General features: G+C 42.1%; 3 protein-coding genes across 4 annotated transcripts; 2 read left to right on the forward strand and 1 right to left on the reverse strand.

The window, feature by feature from the left end:
* Window positions 1-3,066: 3,066 nt before the first annotated feature.
* On the forward strand, window positions 3,067-9,999 carry boka (BCL2 family apoptosis regulator BOK a). Its single transcript, XM_070832431.1, has 4 exons — window positions 3,067-3,347; window positions 4,786-4,914; window positions 7,140-7,303; window positions 8,741-9,999. Exons 1-4 carry the CDS (start codon window positions 3,134-3,136, stop codon window positions 8,864-8,866), a joined length of 633 nt encoding a protein of 210 aa, XP_070688532.1. The 5' UTR covers window positions 3,067-3,133; the 3' UTR covers window positions 8,867-9,999.
* Window positions 10,000-11,954: 1,955 nt separating this feature from the next.
* Window positions 11,955-18,211, forward strand: atg4b (autophagy related 4B, cysteine peptidase). 2 transcript variants are annotated; one of them, XR_011584363.1, is made up of 13 exons: window positions 11,955-12,031; window positions 13,690-13,791; window positions 13,909-13,980; window positions 14,083-14,181; window positions 14,355-14,456; window positions 14,560-14,632; window positions 15,139-15,218; window positions 15,683-15,879; window positions 16,631-16,709; window positions 16,830-16,975; window positions 17,132-17,174; window positions 17,300-17,393; window positions 17,503-17,540. XR_011584363.1 is itself a non-coding variant. In XM_070832406.1 (13 exons), exons 1-13 carry the CDS (start codon window positions 12,022-12,024, stop codon window positions 17,574-17,576), a joined length of 1,185 nt encoding a protein of 394 aa, XP_070688507.1. In that variant the 5' UTR covers window positions 11,955-12,021; the 3' UTR covers window positions 17,577-18,211. The 2 variants fall into 2 exon arrangements, 1 of the variants encoding a protein (XP_070688507.1); XM_070832406.1 differs by having other exon boundaries at window positions 17,118-17,174; window positions 17,503-18,211.
* Window positions 18,107-20,716, reverse strand: dtymk (deoxythymidylate kinase (thymidylate kinase)). Its single transcript, XM_070832407.1, has 5 exons — window positions 20,471-20,716; window positions 20,238-20,346; window positions 18,772-18,862; window positions 18,495-18,692; window positions 18,107-18,406 (listed from the first exon to the last, which is right to left on the reverse strand). Exons 1-5 carry the CDS (start codon window positions 20,598-20,600, stop codon window positions 18,296-18,298), a joined length of 639 nt encoding a protein of 212 aa, XP_070688508.1. The 5' UTR covers window positions 20,601-20,716; the 3' UTR covers window positions 18,107-18,295.
* Window positions 20,717-20,758: the final 42 nt, after the last annotated feature.

The raw sequence follows: 20,758 nt of genomic DNA on the forward strand, positions 1-20,758 counted from the left end.
GTGGAGTTGTAGACTTTTACATTTTAGGCATTCCTTTCCTTTGCATTTCATCAGTATAAAAAGCTTCAGTTGTTAAATCATTATGGCTACATTAAAAGTAGCACTGACCTTTTTCCTTCAGATCCTATCATAATTTTCAGCTACTTGTTTGCATCATCTTTTAAAAGTGAGCTACAGATTTTGGTGACATACCCCATATGACCCTAAAGACAAAACCAAAGTTCCTTGCCTGCTACTTTGTGGCCAGTTTCGTTCTCTTGAGACTTTGATCCTGTGACTAAAATTTCAGTTTTGTCGTGGTTGAGCTGTAAAACGTTTTGACATCCCTATCTAAAACACATCTGCATGATGCTCTGCATCACTGGGAGACGCAGCCACATACAGCTGTGTCTCATTAGCATAGGTGTGGAAAGAGATGCTCTGTGTATGTGTCAATATATGGATTAAAAAGTATTGGCCCTAAAATCAATCCCTGGGGAACGCCGCAAGTTATTTTACTGTTTATTTATTTAAATACTATTTATTTTCCCACTACTGTACATGTTTTAAGTTTAACTACTTCAGATACTGTTGGTAGTTTAATCTACAACAATGCATCATGGTCTATAAGATCACAATATGTTGGAAGCATTAAAGTCAACTTTTCATGAGCCCATAAAAATAGCATGTTTTCAACTTTGTGGTGATACACCTATACAAGAGGGTTTTATATCGTATATTTTGCTTAAGAAGTAGGTAATTTTCTCGAGCCCATAAAGGAACATGCAATCCTTCAGTTTATCAGTAAAAAAATCTAATTCAAAATCTTTGGAGATGTTGTTACTGGAATTTTTTGAAAATATACTAGTAACTAAATTAACAGTTTTAGTTACTAGTATATAGTATACTAAAAGGTGCAATAATTGCCTCTGAAATGCAGTAAAGTTGCACTAAGTAAAGAAGTACAAGTACCATCAATCTGTACTTAAGTAGAGCACATAAGTAACACTTTGTGTTTTACGCTCGGGACTCTGCATTGAGAGTTGAGCAGTCATAAAGACAGCAGGGCATTCCTCGGGCATGTCCAAACAACATTCACAGTGGGTGGGGTGGCTTCCCCAGAGTGGCACTGTTGCTTCTCTGCCAAAGGAATCCATTCAAACAGTTGTCTGTTAGGGAGTGGAGAAGGTGTGTAGCTGCTCACTGTCTACTATCAGAGTCTTTTGCTCTCAAAATAACACGCGGTACCAGATAAATTTGGTCATCCTGGTTGTCAAATCTGCACACAATGTGTGCTTGTTTAACTACTCATGTCACTATGTGTGGATCAGAATAGTGGAATTGCAGGTTACTCACATAAAGCATGTTGCATTGAAATGAAAGAATGCAGTGTGCTGGTGTCATATCCTCATCCTGGCCAACTATTAGTAGTGAACACACAACTAACCTTCCTCACATGAAATACAATATAACGAGTGGGCACAGACCATGTGACTGTGTGCTTTCACCTCATTTCCTCCTGTTGCAAAGAACAAAAACCAGCAGGACTGTCTGGAGAACAGTCATGAGTCATCAAATATACCAGACACCAGAAGTTGAGTTGCAGTTCGTTTTGGCTCTGTTCAAAGGTGACAAATCCTCCAAATCCTCACTAACCTACATGTTATATCTCTCTAACGGACAGACTTAAGAGGGGTATGGATCCTCTCAATTAGTTCTCAGCAAAAACAAGACAAAATTTTGAATCATCCCTTTGATTATTTGTATTTTGTTTCCTAATATCTTAATACCCTTAATTTGTTTTTCTCAGTCAAGAAATGGTCTAATTTGCGTGCAGATTTGCAGAGTTTTGGTCAGTATATTTAGTCAGACCTGTTAAAAAGATAACAGATTGTTTAAAGATTGTGGAATCAGCACAAAAACTATCCAGTGTTTTTTTCTTTTAAGCATTTTTTGATGCAATCGAATGTAGCCCCCGCCCTCCCAGGACATGGCTAAGGGCAGGATAACTATGGCCCTGGATAGTAAATGAGAATATCGAGTCAATTTTATCAATGGAGGTCTTTACCTTTGCAAACTACTCAGCCTATGTGAGCAGTCGTAGTTACCTTTATCCTGGAGGCCAAACTTCATAACAGAAAACCTGCATTACAAACCGTAGGCATGGAGTTTAAAAGATGTAAAGATGGATACTTACCAGGCAGGGGGAGTCTAATGAAAATGTGCTACTGGTTGCATCATGGTAGGATATTGTATTTTGACATATAAGCTACAAGGTCACTTTTTCTTAATGTGTCTCTCACATAAAGGGAAATGCAACATTAGATTGTTAGAATAACCCTTTCAGGCTTCTTTAATGCTGCCGAAGGTAAGAATTGAGAAGATGATAGAATAGTTTGTGTTAAGATTTGGTGATTCTGTTTTGTAGGCACACGTTTAATAAATCCAGTTATGATTAACAGCTGATGTACTACTGAGTCATGTCCTGAGTGTGTGTGGGGGTGTGTGTGTGTGTGAGATGGGGCCGGGGGGGGCGGGGCTTGTGTTGGTCTGCTTATCTCCGCCTTTGGACGACACAATAAGTGCCCTTAGAAGGAAAGCCTGTCAGACTGTGAACTGCTGAGCATTTTTTTTTTGCGCTCTGAGTGGCAGCAGATCTTCAGATCATAAAAGTCAGTGATCAGAGCCACTGTCCTGCCCAGGAAAGGATGCAGGCCTGTCAGGAGAACTGCTCAGTGCTGTAACTCTCTGGTAAGTCTAACTGTCCTCACCTTCATCATGAGCGGCCATGGGAGCACTTACTGTGACTTTCGGGATTTAAACATAACTTCTCTGGTGCAGTGTCAGATCACCCCCCCACCCCCACCCCTCCCTCCCTCTCCAGCTCCGGTGTTATATAACCTGCAGCCTCGGTGGACTTTCAGTTCGTTTGCGTCGGACAGTTTTATCCAGGCTATCAAAAGATGTCCACAAACTAATCCGCGTGTTTGTTATGCAGGATAATCTCCAGAGGAGTCCCCATCTACTAGACAGGGAAACAGGGAGGGAGGGGGCGGGGGCGGGCGTGCGTGCGTGCGCCGGGGAGCAGCGGCCGCTGTGCGAGGCGGTGGAAGCGGGAAGGTGAGCAGCGCAGTCCGCGGCGGATGACCCGGGGATGGAGATGTTGCGCCGCTCCTCTGTGTTCGCGGCCGAAGTGTTTGACCGCTCGCCCACCGACAAGGAGCTGGTGTCCCAGGCCAAAGCCCTGTGCAGGGACTACATTCACTCCAGGCTGAACCGTGCCGGGATAGGCTGGTCCAAGCCTGAGCACGGACTGGCTGCATCAGGTGGGACGCTGGGGGAGGTTTCGTCGGTGCTGCTGTGGCTGGGTGAGTCCGGGGGGAGAGGGGGCAAACTTTGTGCTTCACGGTGACACTGACTTTATATTCTTTGAATACTCCAACATTCAGGGAGCTGGACACTTTAGATTTACTCATCTAAAGTGACACAAAGTGGGGTTTTGACACCAGCTGTGGTTCTATTTGACCACTTTTAGGCCAAGAACAATAGAAAAAGTAAGTATTCAGAAGAATGACAGAAATGTGTCCTTCCTTACATTTTCACCAGGTCCCTTCAGTGATGTCTCACAGCCTGGGTGTTTGCCCACACTGATAACTGATAGACCACAGATGGCTCCTTCACTTTATCTTTGTGGTCACACCTCCACCTCCAGTTCAGTTCTGTAATTCACTGGAAACTCAGATCCAACAAAGTTTCTAAAAATGTTTCTGCCTCCCAAATGTCTAAACAGAGTTGGCAGACCTCTGAGGCCAGAGTCTGACAGAGGGATTAGATCATTTGGATATGAAGTCAGTAACAACAACAAGCATGTGCAGCTCTTACTGTCAACATTAAGGTGGAATCAGATTGACATTTTTGAAGATACACTTATTAGCTGAGAGTTAGAGGAGGAGATGGAATATGATCTCTGGTCTGTACAGTAAATATGTAGCCAGAGCCAGCAGCAGGTTAGCTTAGCTTAGCTTAGCTTAACCTTAGCTTAGCACAAAGGCTGGAAACAGGGAGAAACAGCTAGCCTGGCTCTGTCCAAAGGTAACAAATGGCCCTACTAACACCTCTAAAGCTCACTCATTATTAATATGTTTATATCTTGTCTGTTTAATCACTGCAAAAACACTGTAGTATATTAAAAAGTTATGACTTTCAGGCTATTGCTACGTTTATGCTACGACCAGTTGCCAGGTACCTTTGCTAGCAGTTTCCAAGCTAAGCTAACTGGCTCCAGCCGAATATCAAACCAACACACAAGAGAGAGAGAGAGAGAGAGAGAGAGAGAGAGAGAGAGAGAGAGGTATCAGTGTACTTTGAAATTTAAAGTAAGACTGTAGCTTTTGCTAAACAGCAACCATTGCTGCTACAAATGACAATTGTGGGATTAAACCTCTGCTAAACTTGCTAAAAACTGTTTAACATTTAGGCAAAATGTTAATTGTTAGAGTAGCACAAGTGGAGAAGAGTGAAAAAATCAGCCAATTTTTTCTGTTAAAGAGCAACATTCACCTAATGTTTGCTACCATTAGCTACTCTTAGCTGCCACGAGCTGAGATCGTAGCAGTAAACTACGGTTTGTTTTATTGCTTATTAAATTATCTATTCAATTGTATGTGGAAGAGTGTGTTAGTGCTTCTTTTAGAAGTTACATAATGTCCCTTTAACTATGTTTAAAGTCTAAAAGCAAAGTCTGAGACACTGCAAACACTCGATAGAAACATTTTGATTTCATTTGGTCATTCATGTTTTGGACAGGCGATGAGCTGGAGTACCTTCGACCCAACGTTTACCGCAACGTGGCGCGTCAGCTCAACATCACAGTGGCGTCGGAGAGCGTCGTGTCTGACGCTTTCCTGGCTGTGGCTGCAGACATCTTCTCCACAGGTACGTCTAAAGGTCGTACAGCAGGCCCCACATCCAGGCCTGCACCGTAGGAACTAGTACTTTGTTATCAGGTTTATCACTGAACCGGAGCTTAAAACAAAGATGAGATTACTGAGTTTGTTCAAGTTCTTCAATTTATTGTCCATGGGAAGAGGAACTTCAGAGCTCGAGGCAAATACAATAAAGATACTGAAAGATTGGAGAACTTGTGCTGCTGCTTCTGTTGATGCTTTTTCATTGAATTACCGGAGCAATTGAGTTTTTCCCTTCCAAAAATAGATTCTGGCATAGTTTTTCATGTAAACACCTCTTACACAGGGTGACCACAGGATTGTGCTGCAAGTCAGAAATATTTTGATGCAGTCATTATCCCCTCACAGAAAGGAAGCATAGGGAAAACATTCAGTCCATATTAGGTTAACTTGTTCTTAGAGCGAGTGATTGTTACAGACAGTTTGAACCCCACCCGGGGAGTTCAGTCATAAACTGCAGCTGGCTTATTCCTCAGGGAATGTAATGAAGCAGACCTGCTGCAGAGGTGAATATGAGTCAGTCTGGTTAGTCTGGTTCTCTATACCTTAATACAAGCAAGCCCTTATGGTTATGATAATGAGTGTGTCATTTATTGAGGGACACATTTAGTAAAGCTGACTAGACATGTCACTGTGGGAAGAGGAAGTCATGGCCAGCAGCAGATAATGACCACGAACTTGACATATGTGCATGAGCTCGGTCACAAATGTCGTGCCGCCTTCCACAAGATGAACTACAGCTAAAGCATCTTCTCACGTCCTGCATGTTACATCATGCAGCAGCGTAGGATGTGGCGCTTTTTTTGAAGACTTTTTTTTTTTTGCAATGATGTCATCAGGGTTATTTCAGCTTGGGCTTGGGGACTTTAGTTATTTTAAGGGAAACATGAAGTTAAAACTGACGTTGTGGTGTCTGAAAGACTTGAGCATTTAATAGCAAGGAGAGTTATAACAAAGGACGCAGTCGAGTTGCATTATGGGAAATGTTATGTAGGCTGGATCCTACACAACATTTTTAGAGCTTGACCCAAACTGGGGTTTAAAGCCAAAATATCTCGTGCTCTGCTGTATTGATTTCATCTGTTCTTTTTGTAAGACGTCTTTCACAAAGGCTCCAAAATGATATTGATGTTCTTCAAACAGCCTTTTGGAGGTGAGGTTTACTTTAGTCAGCTTCCATATGGGATCTCCATTAAAGCAGAAACGCATGAGGAGAATCAGAGCCAAAGAAAGCAGTTCATGTTGATCAGATTTGTTTTATCTCTTGGATCTCCACACAGTGACGTTTGTGATGACTTCGAAACTCAATGATATGTCAGCAGTGGGAAAATAGATTTGGTTCAAACTGATTTGCACAATATAGACATTTCATATCTTGTGTGATGCAGCATGACTGAAGGTTTTATTTAACACCCATTATTTACATTTTATTACCTCATTCACGTTACTTAAAACTCCTCATAATGTCATAATTCTTAAACTGTTAAAGCTGTTTTTTCCCAACAGGGTCTTCTATAGTCTTTCTAAATACTTTAGTCTTCATGCTTTGTCTTCTCCCAATGTTTTGATTGCATTTAGGTGGTTCAGCGAGTAGAATTAGACAGGACGTAGCTGCCTCACTTCTCAGATCTTTCATTTCTATTACAAGTCTTTTCAGTTTCAGTTGCTCCTTGTTTTGGATCCTAGGGCTGAATGAGACAACAGTTTAAGAAGATGGATGGAGCTGAGGCACAGTTTTTATCTGTTGGACATGTAAACTGCTGAGATAGTCTGAGGCTTTGACTGTAAATGGTGTGGCGGCAGAAAGCTTTACTCAACATGCGAATTAAGTTGGAAAAATGATCTACTCACTAATCTAGCGAGGCGTACTGCCCGCCTGCCGCCCAGAGCCTTGTGTTTGGGTTTTCTTCCTCTGTGTGGGACAGACAGGTTTGGAGGCATAATGCCCAGCTGCTGCTGAGGTTTTCTAATTTGTTGATCCATCTTTGAAAAGAGCTGCTGACAGCTAGCAACAGCAATGAAAACTACTCCAACAGCAAACTCACTTCCCTTTGCTTAACCATTTTCCAACAACAGTCATATCATCAAGTGATTTTTTTTTTGGAAAACGTTTTTCATGTGCACAATTTGGCAATGTGTTTGTACATCAGTTAGTGGGCCATTCATGACCACAGCTTGTGTGTCTCCTGTCAGGTGTGACGTGGGGGAAGGTGGTTTCCTTGTACGCGGTGGCAGGAGCCTTGGCAGTGGACTGTGTTCGCCATGGTCATCCAGCTATGGTTCATACCATTGTCGACTGCATGGGGGAGTTTGTCCGCAAGAGCCTGATCTCCTGGTTAAAAAGGAGAGGGGGCTGGGTAAGGGAAACATTTTTTTTTCACTCGATCACTTGTTTGTGCGAGTGGTGCTGATGACATAACTCTAGCAGGCCTCTAGTTTCATGATGGTAAATGAAGGCGGCGTGCTTCCTCCTATTTGCACCATGCTGAGTGGGACAAAGTTTGTCCACCTCACTGTAAAACCTGCCACACACAGTACGTTTGTATCCACTCCCAGCATTGGTATTAGAGAGTTAGTATAGCAATATTATGTAGTTCCATACTGCATCATATTTTACTGGTGTAAGAGAAAAATATGAATCTGTTGCTGATTTATTACATCAGAAAATGTATCACCATATGATACCGGATACAATACTGATTAAAGATAGATATGTTGGGACTATTCTATGATAATATACCTATGTGAGAAATTACATAGTATAACTGAAGCTGTTAATACCAATGTGTACCCCATAGGATATTATTTATTTCTGTAATAAATAAATAGATTTATGATCAATAATACATTCAAATGTAGGCTTGTTTTTTATTTTTATTTCTAGTTCTTTTTTTGTTGCACATGGGTTTGGAATTCATGAAATAAGACACTAAGGCAGCACAGCAGATACGTTACCTGATTAGAAGGAAATGATGAAGTTTTTCTCCTCAGATTTCTGGGCTGATGGATCTCAAGGATGAGCTGAACTTTTACACATAAAACATTGTTAAACCTGACTCTATTAGAATGTAACCTGCAGTTTTTTGGTTAATGAAAACTAACAGCTAGACATGATCTGGAGACATTGCGTCAGACAGAACACTAGAACAGTGTCCGATAAAACCCTGCAGAAACAATAAAGTGAAACTTAGGCACAAGAAGGAACAAGGCCTGGCAATGTGCCTCTGTCTCTGTTCTGCTCTGCTGGAAAGAGCATAACAAGTGCACAAATGAACACCCATGTACTCAGAGACACGGCACAAGTGGAGTGTGACAAAATGAAGAGCAGTGCATTGTTGGACTGACCTCGTAAGCACAACTGAGTTGCAGGCTAAACTCAAACTGTCATATTTTTCCACTGGGAGATGATGTCCAAGTGTGGGAGACCTGAATAACATTTCGTGATATGAAGGTTCAGAAGGATCTGAAGAGGGGGATGTGTTTAGTGTCAGGACTGACACTTCACTGTGCTCTCTGTGAAATTCATTTCATTAGCCATGAAAGTTATATAACTCGATTTCTGAAATAAGCAGTTCTGAGATTACAGTGTGGGCTTTGGCTTTGAAATAACATAGTTGTGTGCAAGTTGTACATCTTGTGACTGCGGATTCTCAGAATATTGACAAATCAGGAACAGATGTGGGATTTATAAGGCCTTCTTTCTGTTGCACATTTGCTTCTAATGTGCCATTTATTTTGTTGAGTTCATTTGTTGAGCTCTTGCACTTGCATGACTTGTATGTGTCCTGTTGCAGGTGGATGTAACAAAGTGTGTGGTGAACACTGATCCCAGCTTCCGCTCCCACTGGCTGGTGTCTGCCGTCTGTGCCTTTGGACACTATCTGAAGGCCACCCTGTTATACCTCCTCCGGGAGAAGTGAAACAAAGACTTGGTAGCACACTGGATTTTAAGCGGACCGACTAGCACTGTGCACCACCACCACCACTCCACTAAAGCGCCCGCTGCTTTGGATTATGTTTACACTTATTTGCACTGAGCCTTCATCGATGAACACCAGTCCCTTCGCAGGAAATGGACTTTCCGTGCTTCTTCTGCTTCCTCTTCTAGATTGTCTATTTATTGCTATGGCACGCGTTTGACGTGAGTGTATAAAATCACCCGCTGTTGATGTTTTTAACGGCAGAAGTGCTCCTTTTGCTGTTTTTGCTGCCTGTTTGGCAGGCAGGCTTTGCTGCCCCTGGTGGTTAAAGATAGTAACTTCTGAATGTTGACACATGCAATGAGAATGTTCCTCCAGATCCTGAGTCCATTCAGGAGGACTTTATCTTATAAAAGTCTCCACTTCTAACCTGGGTGGCATACATGGCCCTACAGATTAGTGCACGCTATTATATATAGATATAGATATATGCTACATCCAACATATTTTCCGTCGATTCCAGGGATTGTATGAAAGTTAGTTGGGTGAGGGGATTCAGAAAAGAGTTTTTGCTGAAGGGACGGTCGTCTGAGTGAGAAGGGGAGGGTTTTTATTTCATTTTTTTCACTCCAGATTCATACTGTGAAATTGTGGTACATCAATTATTCATTTTAGAAAATATTTGTAATTTTCCCATTATTTTATATATAAATAGTACTCTAATATTCTGTTTAGATTTTGTAGGAAAAGTATTGCAGTTTGTTTCCTAGTTATAAGAAGAGAAAATTAAATATTAATACACCCAGAAGGATCTGTATTACTTTTCTTTTGTTTTTTTTCCCCTCCCCATCCCGATCATTTTCATACAGTCCCTAAGGAGCCTCATTGTTCACTGTGAGACAGTGTTTTATATGGCTGCATTGTAATTGCACCCATGCAAGTTACAGCAGGCCCATGTTTTCTCTGACTTAGAGCACTTTGATAACATTTCATTTTATGAGTAGAATTTATTCCATGAATAATTGCACTTGTGTGTGGCATGTAACACTAGGAGTCCCCGAACATAAATCCAGTTTGTTTGTGAGCCTTTTGCACCTGTAAATATGAACAATAATAAAGGGTTCTTACAAAAATCTGTCAAGTCTGCAGCTGTAAATAATGATGCATCGTTAATAAACTGATTTTGCTTTGCAGCTTTTTCCTGAAGGTAAGTGGTCAAACTGTCCATGGGAGCCACCTGTAGTCTGAAAAAAAGACTTTCTACAACATCCAGAACAGAAAATTAATAATCTGATTTACATTAATTCTCCATGTTTCCATGTCCAATGCATTTGTGGTCTGACTTGTGTTGTATGATTTGTGAACACCTCACACAGCTTGATTTGATAATTATTTTAAATGCAGACCTACTAATTTAATACCAGTATAAACCAGCTGCATGATTTATCTGGTTCTCAGCCCAAGCAATGCTTCTCATGGTTTATTACTGAAACTTGTAAAGTTGAGCACTAATACAACCGAGCTGTAAAACCCTTCAGCAGCAGCGTTGCTCGGTCAAACCCTCCAGTGACTGTTTGTCTCAGGCAAAGACTTCGCTCAGTCCAAGTCCAACACAGCAGCTGGTCAGTCAGCAGCGCCATGTTGACCCATGTGTGGAATGTGTCTGTTTGGGTTTGTGTTTACCTCTAAGGTCAGCGACATCTTGGTGAGAATGATTGTATCTAGGGACTGCTACAACAAGAGATGGCCGAAACACTGACGGCTGTTTGTTACCACCTAGTGGTTGAATCTGAATCACTGTACAGATTTAACCAGGAGAGCTGGAGATGATATGATGAAATGCCTTCTAAACATTTTTAGTGGATGAATTAAAGACATTAGAGTCACCACATGTAAGAAATTAAACATGTGGGCTCTAGTGTATATTTGTGAATCACTGACCTGACTGACTATTTAATACTTCATCTCAAACCACCCACTGATCTTTGTGTAGTTTAAGCCATTACTTTTTTCTGTTTTATTATCTATTACTATTTTTATTATCTATTACCTATTACTCTATAGCACTATATCCTATATATCCTATATCTTATCTTCCTTGAGATTTTTACATTTTCTCATATCATTGCCATATAATCTCACATATTTGCAAATATATCAAAATGTAGACGCACCCACCTCTTTTGTTTCTCATATAAAAGAGGAATTTTATTTATTTACTTCTGTGGACGGCCAACAATTGGTCCAGAACTCTTCTGCGAGGCTGCTAGCCAAGTCCAGCAGATCCCCTCACATCACACCCATCCTATTCTCTCTACACTGGCTTCCCATCAAGTTCAGGATTCATTTCAAGGTCCCTGTTTTTACATATGGAGCTCTGCATGGCACCAGCATACATCTCTGAGCTGCTTCATCACCAGCAGGTGTCTGAGGTCCTCTGACCAGGGTTTACCGTCAGCCCCTCACACTTGACTAAAAGGAAAGGAGGTTGTGCCTTTGAAGTGGCGGCTCTGACATTGTGGATCACTATATCTGCAGACATTCGATCTGCGGTCTTGGTTGATGCTTTTCAAAAGCAGCAGAAAACACATTTGTTCAAACTGGCCTTTTTCTCGCCTCGTGCTGTCTAGTGTTTCTGAGTTATGATTGGTGTGTTTTAGATCTGTTCCTTCTTAAGGCTGATTGTTGTTTCTTTTACTGTTTTTATAATCTTATTCATGATTTCATCATATATATATATTGTTTTTATATTTCTTTTACCCCTATGAAGCACTTTGTGACTTTGATCTGTAAAAAGAGCTATAAAGCTAGAGCTACTAAACTTTAATGAACTTAATTACCAACCAAAGGCTGTAGGAGGAAAATAATATTTATAGTGACTGCTTTATGGTCAGATAAGGGGGCAGCAGGGACATCAAGCTTGTTTTTATCTGTGCCGTCAACGCACCGTGAAGTGTTTTCAACGGGACGGATACGTCAGCTGTTACTAATTGGTTAGAGCTAAATAAGCCCCGCCCCTCCCTGTCCCAGGCCTTATTGGATGTTTTTAGAAACGTCCCGCCTCCCTGAGAAGTCCACAGCAGGACTCTTTTCCCATTGGTCCAGCGGGGCAGAGTGCAGAGAACAACAAACAAGATAGGGTGAAGACCGTCGGGATGGATGCAGGTAAGCGAGATTTTATGGTAAAATATCATGTTTTTGTCTCTGTTAGCAAGCTAGTCCTGCCACGAATCATTCACAACCCTCATGTTGTGGCTACAAATGTCCTGCTCTGTGATGACAGGACTGCCAGCTCCAGCTGCCAGCCCAACACGGACCCTTACTGCTTTGTAGCCTCGGTGACGTTAGCCTGCTAAAGTGATGACTAAAGCTAACAGCTAACTATCGTTAGCCTGCTGTTGTTGCTCACACACTCTTTCCCCTCGTTGACAGCTCGCTATACATCCGCATAACTTCCTGTACGGTGTCCAGATGTCTTGTGTGTTAATGGCATGTCTTTGGGATGTTTTTCACACCTATTAAATAGCCTTTTGTCCTTGGGTTAACTGAACGCTAACGTAATGTTACGCCCAAGATGAGCATCCCAGTCGATGCACTGTCACCATCACATCAGTTGTTATGCTACCGTTAGCACCGGGAAAGCTATTAGCTATGACTTTTATGGTAAGCAGCGAGACTATAACAGCACTCAGAGAAAGCAGGCGGACTTCTTATTGCTTTATCTTATACGTACATCCCCTCATTCTGTAGCTACGTGCCCTTAAATCACTGCTTTCTGTATCCAAGCTAACTAACTGTGAGCTAACTAGTCAACTTTTCCTGTCTGCTGTTAGTTACATAGTTAACGTTAGCGTGTCATGTGACCGTGTAAACCACCAGAAATCTTTTTTTTTTAAACTTTATATTAAAAGCGTAAATGCATTTTCAGTGATTAATAACAGGCACCAGTCAGCCATAACGCGATGTTTCTCTAGAGGAAGCGTGACGTTATCCTTAAATGGTGTGTATTACTGTGGTGTTCAGTTTTATAGTTGCGTGGCTTTGAGCCCAGTGTTTCTAACTGCAGTGTAAAGTCTGCAGATCCTCACTACAGGCAGCCAGACTAACAGATTTTTTTTATCAGATACTGATTTTGCCACTGCGTCTTTGTGTAGTCATGCATGTATCCTCCTGTTATTAAAGGAGCACGCCACTGATTTTACACTATCAGTTCGTGACAAGTGTTACTCAACCTGTGAAAAGGGATGCAAGATGTCATCTGTCGCTCTGGAGGAACTTTTTCTCAGAAAACTACTAGAGTGATGTCATAGTGATGATTGAGTACAACAAATAACTCTAGTTGCATCATGGGAAGTGTAGGATTCAGAGTTTATAGAGCGGTGTTCTTACTATAGACTAAAATGTCAGGATATCCTGGCCTCTGCTGCAAAAAAATTGACAACATTTTTTTTCCTATTTGTGTCAGGCTTGTTTAGTAAAGTGTGTTAATTTCACTACAAAAGGCATTTGGCTGAAACTTGCTGCTACTAGTTGTTAGTTGGATTATCCCACAGGGAGGTTCCTCCTTCACTTGCTCCGTTGCATATTAAGTGAGACTCAGCTTAAGCCACAGAAACTATATTTAAATTGCTTATACTTTTCAAAGATGCTTATATAGAGAGCATCCTTCTAGGAAGCGACTGGTATTCTTGTCAAGCAGCTAACTGATACTCCATCTTTACACGCTGACAGGTAGCCTCGCTTTTATTGGCTGCAACAGTGGTTAGCGGTCTCTCTCTATAATTTCCCACAGATTTACAGTTGACTCTGGTCCTCCTTTGCAGCTACCTTGACATACGACTCACTTCGCTTTGGAGAGTTTGAAGATTTTCCTGAGACCTCAGAGCCTGTGTGGATCTTAGGGAAAGAATACAATGCACTCACAGGTAGGACCGTAACACATGAAGTGTATGTAAGACAGAGAGAAATGAGTATCATATTGGCAAGCATACACTTTCTTCTGTGGATGTAATGTAATATGGTGATCTCTGGTCTCCATGTAGAGAAAGATGAGATTTTATCAGATGTCACATCACGACTGTGGTTCACATACAGAAAAAACTTTCCACCAATTGGTAAGTGAAGAGATGTGTGTTAGGAGAGTGGGGATTCCAGTAATCTGGGTTTTTACTTCTAATTACAAAAGATCTCATGCATGATTCTTGAATGTGTTACAGGTGGGACAGGACCGACATCAGATACAGGATGGGGATGTATGTTACGGTGCGGCCAGATGATCCTGGGCGAGGCCTTGGTGTATAGACATTTGGGCAGAGGTAAGATAACATCAAAAAATATCTCCCTTGATTGTAAATAGATTATACAGTATTTATCCTCAGATGAAACCAGAATTATCTCTGTGTGGCACTAACAGCTCTTATCCAGTGAGTAGACTATACCAAACAAAGCCTGTTTTAAACGGGCTCGATAACTGGCTTTTTGTTCTCAGACTGGAGATGGGCCAAAAGCCAGAAACAAAGAGAAGAGTACATCAGTATTCTCAATGCCTTCATTGACAAAAAAGACAGCTACTATTCCATCCATCAGATTGGTAAGTAGTGACTGTCGAACCTCTCTAATTATACCAAGAACTCAGTCAGGCTCCTGAAAGAGTTTGCATAAAACTGTTACCTTTTTGTTCGTGAATGCTGCAGCCCAAATGGGAGTTGGAGAGGGGAAGCCCATAGGCCAGTGGTATGGACCAAACACAGTTGCCCAGGTTCTAAAGTAAGTGCTGCAAAGAAGCCACAAGTTTCAGTTGTTTCCAGATTCAATAGTTTTGGGCTTCAACTAATGTAATTATTTTCTATTTTCAATATGTAGTATATCAATACATCAGAAATCCAAACCCCAAAAACTGCCAAATACTGTATACCAGAGGATTATTGGAATTTTTACTCAATAATCTAAAGATTAATGGTGTCCTGTAGTGTGTTCTTGTAAACAAAGTTAAGTAGAACGTACTTAACTTAGATTCAGTGATCCTCACCCAAACATGTTGTGTGTATCCTTGAGGTCTAAGAAATGTGTTGAATGCACCCCCTTTCTCTCAACCCTAAAGATTTTTTTGGGATATTTTCAAATGTGCAATATTCACACTGATGTTTACGAGCTTGCACTTTTCTTTTTTTCGCTGCCCTTTCAGGCACGTTGGTATGTTTCTTAGCGCATCTCGGCTACAAACAGTCAGTCAACACAATAGTGACTGTCTCTATGTGCTGTCTTGCTCTCAGGAAGCTTGCAGTGTTTGATACGTGGAGCAGATTAGTCGTACATGTGGCGATGGACAACACTGTGGTCATCGAGGAGATCAGTGAGTGCAGCTGTGTTGCAACTTTGTGTTTAGTTGTCGAACAGACTAGAGAGGCACCGTACAACTACAGTCCACTTACCAGTAACTTGTACTCCAAGTTAAACTACGTAGTAAGGGCTGTGCTGGGATTGTTTACAGAAGAAGCACTTCAGCTAAATCTTATTGTTATTACTCATATTAAGTTTCTGTCCGAAAACAAATACAAATGTTAGTTGGAGTGAAGAAAACAAGTTCATCTAACTGCAGTATTTTGGTAATTTTCCATGTGCAGATATACAAAGGAGAGATGAATGAGGTCTTAGTGGAGAGTGTCCAATAAATGGATTGCTGACAGAAAGTAGCTGTGTGGTCACTGTCAGCATTTCACTCCAGTCTCCATCTTTTTTCTGTTTTCTTCTTGCTGCACAGACAGGAGTAATTCTTTAAGATTTTGTGTTTTTTTATGTTCATTTCTGTCCCTGCAGAGCGGCTCTGTATGCCCTGGCTGGACATCGCTGGAGCGTACGGCGAACCGGAGGGAGTGGGGGAGCTCAATGGCTGCCTGGAGGGGGCCTGTGCCCTGGCTGAGGAGGAGACGGCTCTCTGGAAACCTCTGGTGCTGCTCATCCCCCTCAGACTGGGCCTGAGCGATATAAACGAGGCCTACATCGAAACCCTTAAGGTGAGGTACTTGTGCGTTTTTCTTCCCGTTGTGTACATCTCAGTCTTAGTTTTCTCAATCCCAGAGGTTCTCTATGAGAGATAATGCCCTTATGTCCTGAAATATGGGGGGTGTCACTGGAAAGTTGATTTACAAAATGAGAAACCTACAATTAATGTTTGATATTTTTATGAATCCACAAACATTCCCCTGTACTGACATGTAGGCCTTGTGTAAAACATGGCCTCCTGCTCCATCTCCTCTCTCCAGTCAGTCCTAATTGCATGAGGGACTAAAGAAACCGTAATTCTTAAGATTCACCTTTTTTTTTTCCCCCCATGAATTCCACTGTGTTATCATCATTTGTTGTCAAAGTTACATTACATCTAGCGTGGTGATGCACAGACTTCAGATTAGTCCATTCTGTCAACTGCATTGTCTCACAATAGTCAGGTTAGTGTAATAAAATAATATGGCATGAGGTTAAATGTGGATTCCCATTTTTAAGGAAGGTGCAAAGGTCCCTGCATGCTTTTTGCACCAGCCTGCGTGCTCTCACACACATAGCCACAAACCTCTGTAAGTACATGCAAGGTTACGTGTCGTACACGTCGACCTTGCAGGTGGTTTTCTAGTAAATGTCATCTATAGGTTGTTTGTAGGAAATTGGATAAATAATCAATAAGATTTCTGAAAACAGGTACGTGAATTACCAGAGAGGCAAAGTCGGCACCAGCTGGGGTGACATAAACCCTCTTGTCTCTTTTCACAGCAATGCTTCATGCTGCCTCAGTCCCTGGGAGTTATTGGGGGAAAACCCAACAGTGCCCATTACTTCATTGGTTATGTCGGTATGTGTGGTCTCTGTGTTTGTGGAATAACCTGTGCACTGCACACTCATGCTCACCAAATTAGTCCTACTTACACCGAGAGGACGGCCCACTTCTAAACGCGCTTGTCTATTTTTTCAGGAGAGGAACTCATCTATTTAGACCCACACACCACCCAGCCTGCTGTGGAGCCATGTGAAGATGGTCAGGTCCCCGATGAGTCGTACCATTGTCAGCACCCACCCTGTCGCATGCACATCTGTGAACTGGACCCATCCATCGCAGCGGTAGGAATGCTGGACAGTTTTACAGCACAGAGCTTTAGTATCTCAAACTAAAGCCCATTGTTAAACGTGCATGTGAGCAAGCTGAAAACTTTTGACAGGAACTCAGATGTTCCATCGCTTATTGTGTTCTGGTGTCTGCCAGGGTTTCTTCTGCAGAACAGAGGACGAGTTTGATGACTGGTGTATGCGCATAAGAAGGGTATGTTTCTGTGAACACTGCTCTTTTGTTGCACCCTCGACTCGTCTATCGCAGTTGAACACAGCAACATTTTCCTGTCAGAGGAATTTGTACATCATCGAATGCCCATGTCCCCCCTCTTCCAGCTGTCCTGCAACAGAGGGGGCCTGCCCATGTTTGAGCTCGTCGACAGTCAGCCCTCTCACCTAGTCAGCGTGGATGCCCTTAACCTTACTCCTGGTAAATTAACTGCATATTCATATTGTGCAAAATATACTCCAAAAATTCAGATTATGAAAATAAATTTAAGTTTTTTTTGTGTCTTTCCGTGTTGACGCTCACTTCACAGATTTCTCGGACTCGGACAGGTTGGAGCGGTTCTTTGACTCAGAGGATGAAGAGTTTGAGATCCTTTCCCTGTGAGGAACAACACACGGACAATGATTTACTGTTCTCGACAGCTGGCGAGAGATTCTGCCTCTTCTCTGTATCAGAAGGGAAGCCTGGTGGGATGAACATTAACTGGAGTCCTCTTGAGCCAGTCCAGCTCCAATGGTGTAGTCAGTGTGTGTCACACAGCGTTCCTCTCAACAGCCACTGAATGCTCTCTGTATCCACCATTGAGACTGCCTGGTGGAGGCCGTAGCAGGAGCTCAGGATAAATTCTGTATGCACATCTTCACATACATGTTTCCATTCGAGTCTTAACACTTTAAATGTTTATTCTGAAGTGATATGGTGCCTTTCCCTGACTCCATAAGTAAAATTGCCATAACAATTTTATGTTGTATAGAAACACGATGGTTCATGATGCCCATGGCTTACGCGGTTTATCACTAATAACTGAAGTCTGTAACAGCCTGTAATGAAACCAAATTAAGTCAAATCTGCAGACAAGTTGTATTAACTGTTCATGCAAAGTATCCTTGCCAAGTCTAAAACATAAACACCAGTTCATTTGAAGATTATTTATTTAATCAACACAGTATATAGACAGGTGAAACAATAGACATGTAAGAGGATAAAAAATAAAAATAAAATCAGCATCTGATATTTAACCATGGTTCTCCTCAATTTCAAGATGGCCTGAAGTTACATTTGAATCATAGCCGATCTAAAGCAGCAGTTTCACTGGTTCTGGTTCACTTCCATAGCTCTCCGAGTGGCAGGCTCTGGGCTGCGTTGACGGCATTAAGGCTGTGGGTGGTGATGTCCTCGTGCACATCCTCTACTTCCTGAGAAGCGTCAATTGTCTAGAACAGACAGTTTAGATGACAAGATGTTTAATAGTGATTTAAATGACATCTAAGACTCAATCTATAATCCAGACTCGCTTCATACCTGCCAATTGACTGAAGGATCCTTCATCAGCTGTTCAAATTTCTGTTGAACTGCTCTTTGGAAAACACTGGTCTCATATCTCTCCTCCCCAAACTGACCTCTGAGAGCAGCCTCGGCTGGACTGAGCTGCAGAAACATAACGAGGTCGGGCTTTGGCAGTCCCACGTCAGGTTTCATGCACCAGTCCAAACAGAAACCCTGAAAGAGGCGAACGTGTCAAACGCATAACAACACTGTCTGGTGCATGCAGAGTTTAAAGAGCTGTGAAGAGACTCACCTGCTTGGCGCTGGTGAAAGCAACTCCAGAGAAGGCGTAGCGGTCCACTACCAGAGTGGTGCCTTCCTCCAGCTTCTTCTTCATCAAAGGCCTGCGGTCAGAAGTATTTTGTTAGTTTATAAGAAAGTGCAGGTTACAATGTACACAGGCTTAATGACATCCTATTGCTAATAAAGGCAACTACAGAGAAGCACAATTACTCAAAGTTCTGTTCGTTTCTAAAGGATAAAGCTGGTAATCTGTATTTCTGTTATTGTCAACAGATCCCATGAAAAGACCCAAATCAACAATGTGTTAGCTGACCTACTCCCCCCCCATCAGCTTCTACTGAACCCTTAAACCTTTAAAAGATGTGTCACAAATATATAGTTTGTTTTTTTAATAGGCTGAATAATTTCCAGCTGGCCACTTTAGTGTTTAGATTGTGTTACTCAAACAAGAGTAAACTGAACATTTCTTTGGGACTTCAGTGAGTATTTAAGGCACCAGGTGGGTGTGTGAATGTCTGCCTCTAAACAAACTACAGTGTGTGTTCATGGTTGTGATGGAACAGGTCACACAGTGCAACAGTGTGACTCACTCGTGTTTTGAATAGTTTTAGGACACCAGTGGAACTATATGGGGCAGAAGAACAAGTTGCACCAGGCTTCAAAAACAGAATATTTCTAGGATCAATTGTTGTCAAGTTGGTTTTGGTCTTTTCATGAAATGTGTTGACAAGAAAAATATCAAATGTCACCTGACTTATCCTTTAGGAGACAATCACGTTTGATATTTACATTTTGAGAGACTTAGTATCTGGATATAAAACTCCAGAGAAAGTGCTCTTGGTCTGTGACAAAGTAAAGGGGGAGCATTGTCATTTTATACTTTTTTCAGTTTTGGGGCAAAAAGTGCAAAATCTGTCCAAAGTTCTAGATCAACTCTAATCTTATGTAGACTGGTTGACTGACAGGTTGTTTAAGCACACCTCACCCTAAATGTCCAGAAACAAATTTTCAGTAACTGACAATCTGACTTAAGTCATTTCTTCTGAGTGGTGCTGGTGAGGTCTGTAGGATATCCAGTCATTTGGGACATTGTTTCTGGATGGACATGTGGCTTGAAATGTACCATCTGAATGTTTTAAGCACCTTAAACAACAGTGTTAAGGTATTATATTAAAAAACCAAGGGAGCAAGTAGAAACTACGGTGAGTAATTAGTACAATAAGCACACTGTGACTGGTCAGTCTGACTGAAGACCTTTGCAGCCATCATTAGTGTTATTAAGACAGCCTGTGCTTTTCCTGCTATGACAGCTCAAAGTGTCTGCCATTAGAAAAAGTGTCAACTGTTGACTTCGACAATATGCTGCATTTAATGACTTTGGATAACCTCCCCTGCTTGTATTTTACAGTGAATTGTCAGCTCCCTCTGTGAAGTGATCCACTGGAGTATTTTTCCACGCTGAAGCAAAAGTCTTACACCAGTTCCCAGCGGTTTGCAGAGAACAGCAGGTGCACTGTGTGGTCCTCCAGGTCACTTTTCTTCTCCAGGTAGGCGCTTATCAGCTGTCCAATTGTAGTGGTCCTGTCTGCCCAGAGAAGCAGCAACACACAGACACAAAGCACCGTTAGGGAAAAGCCTGCTAACGCTACACACCTGTAGCCCAGCTAAGCTAGCTTAGCGGAAAAGTGACGGACATCAGCACCGCTCACCGGGGAACCTCATCATCTCTGCCGGGCGTCCGCTCAGCTGCAGCGCCTGGACCAGCTTCCTGCACTGGGTGGTTTTCCCGGCCTTGTCCACTCCCTCCAGCACAATGAGCGCCCCTCTTTTACACGCCATTACTGTTTGCTAGCGCTGTCCTGTGGCTGACAGTGAACCAAAGACGAGCTCCCTTCTCTGTGTAGCACAACCACAGCTTCAGGCTCCTTCTCACCACTTACCCGCCTTTTACTGAAGCAAATAGTCAACAAGGAAGTTTGATGACGCACTTCCTGTCT

This window comes from Pempheris klunzingeri, chromosome 6 (assembly GCF_042242105.1).
Source record: "Pempheris klunzingeri isolate RE-2024b chromosome 6, fPemKlu1.hap1, whole genome shotgun sequence".
In the NCBI taxonomy this organism is placed as follows: Eukaryota; Metazoa; Chordata; class Actinopteri; order Acropomatiformes; family Pempheridae; genus Pempheris; species Pempheris klunzingeri.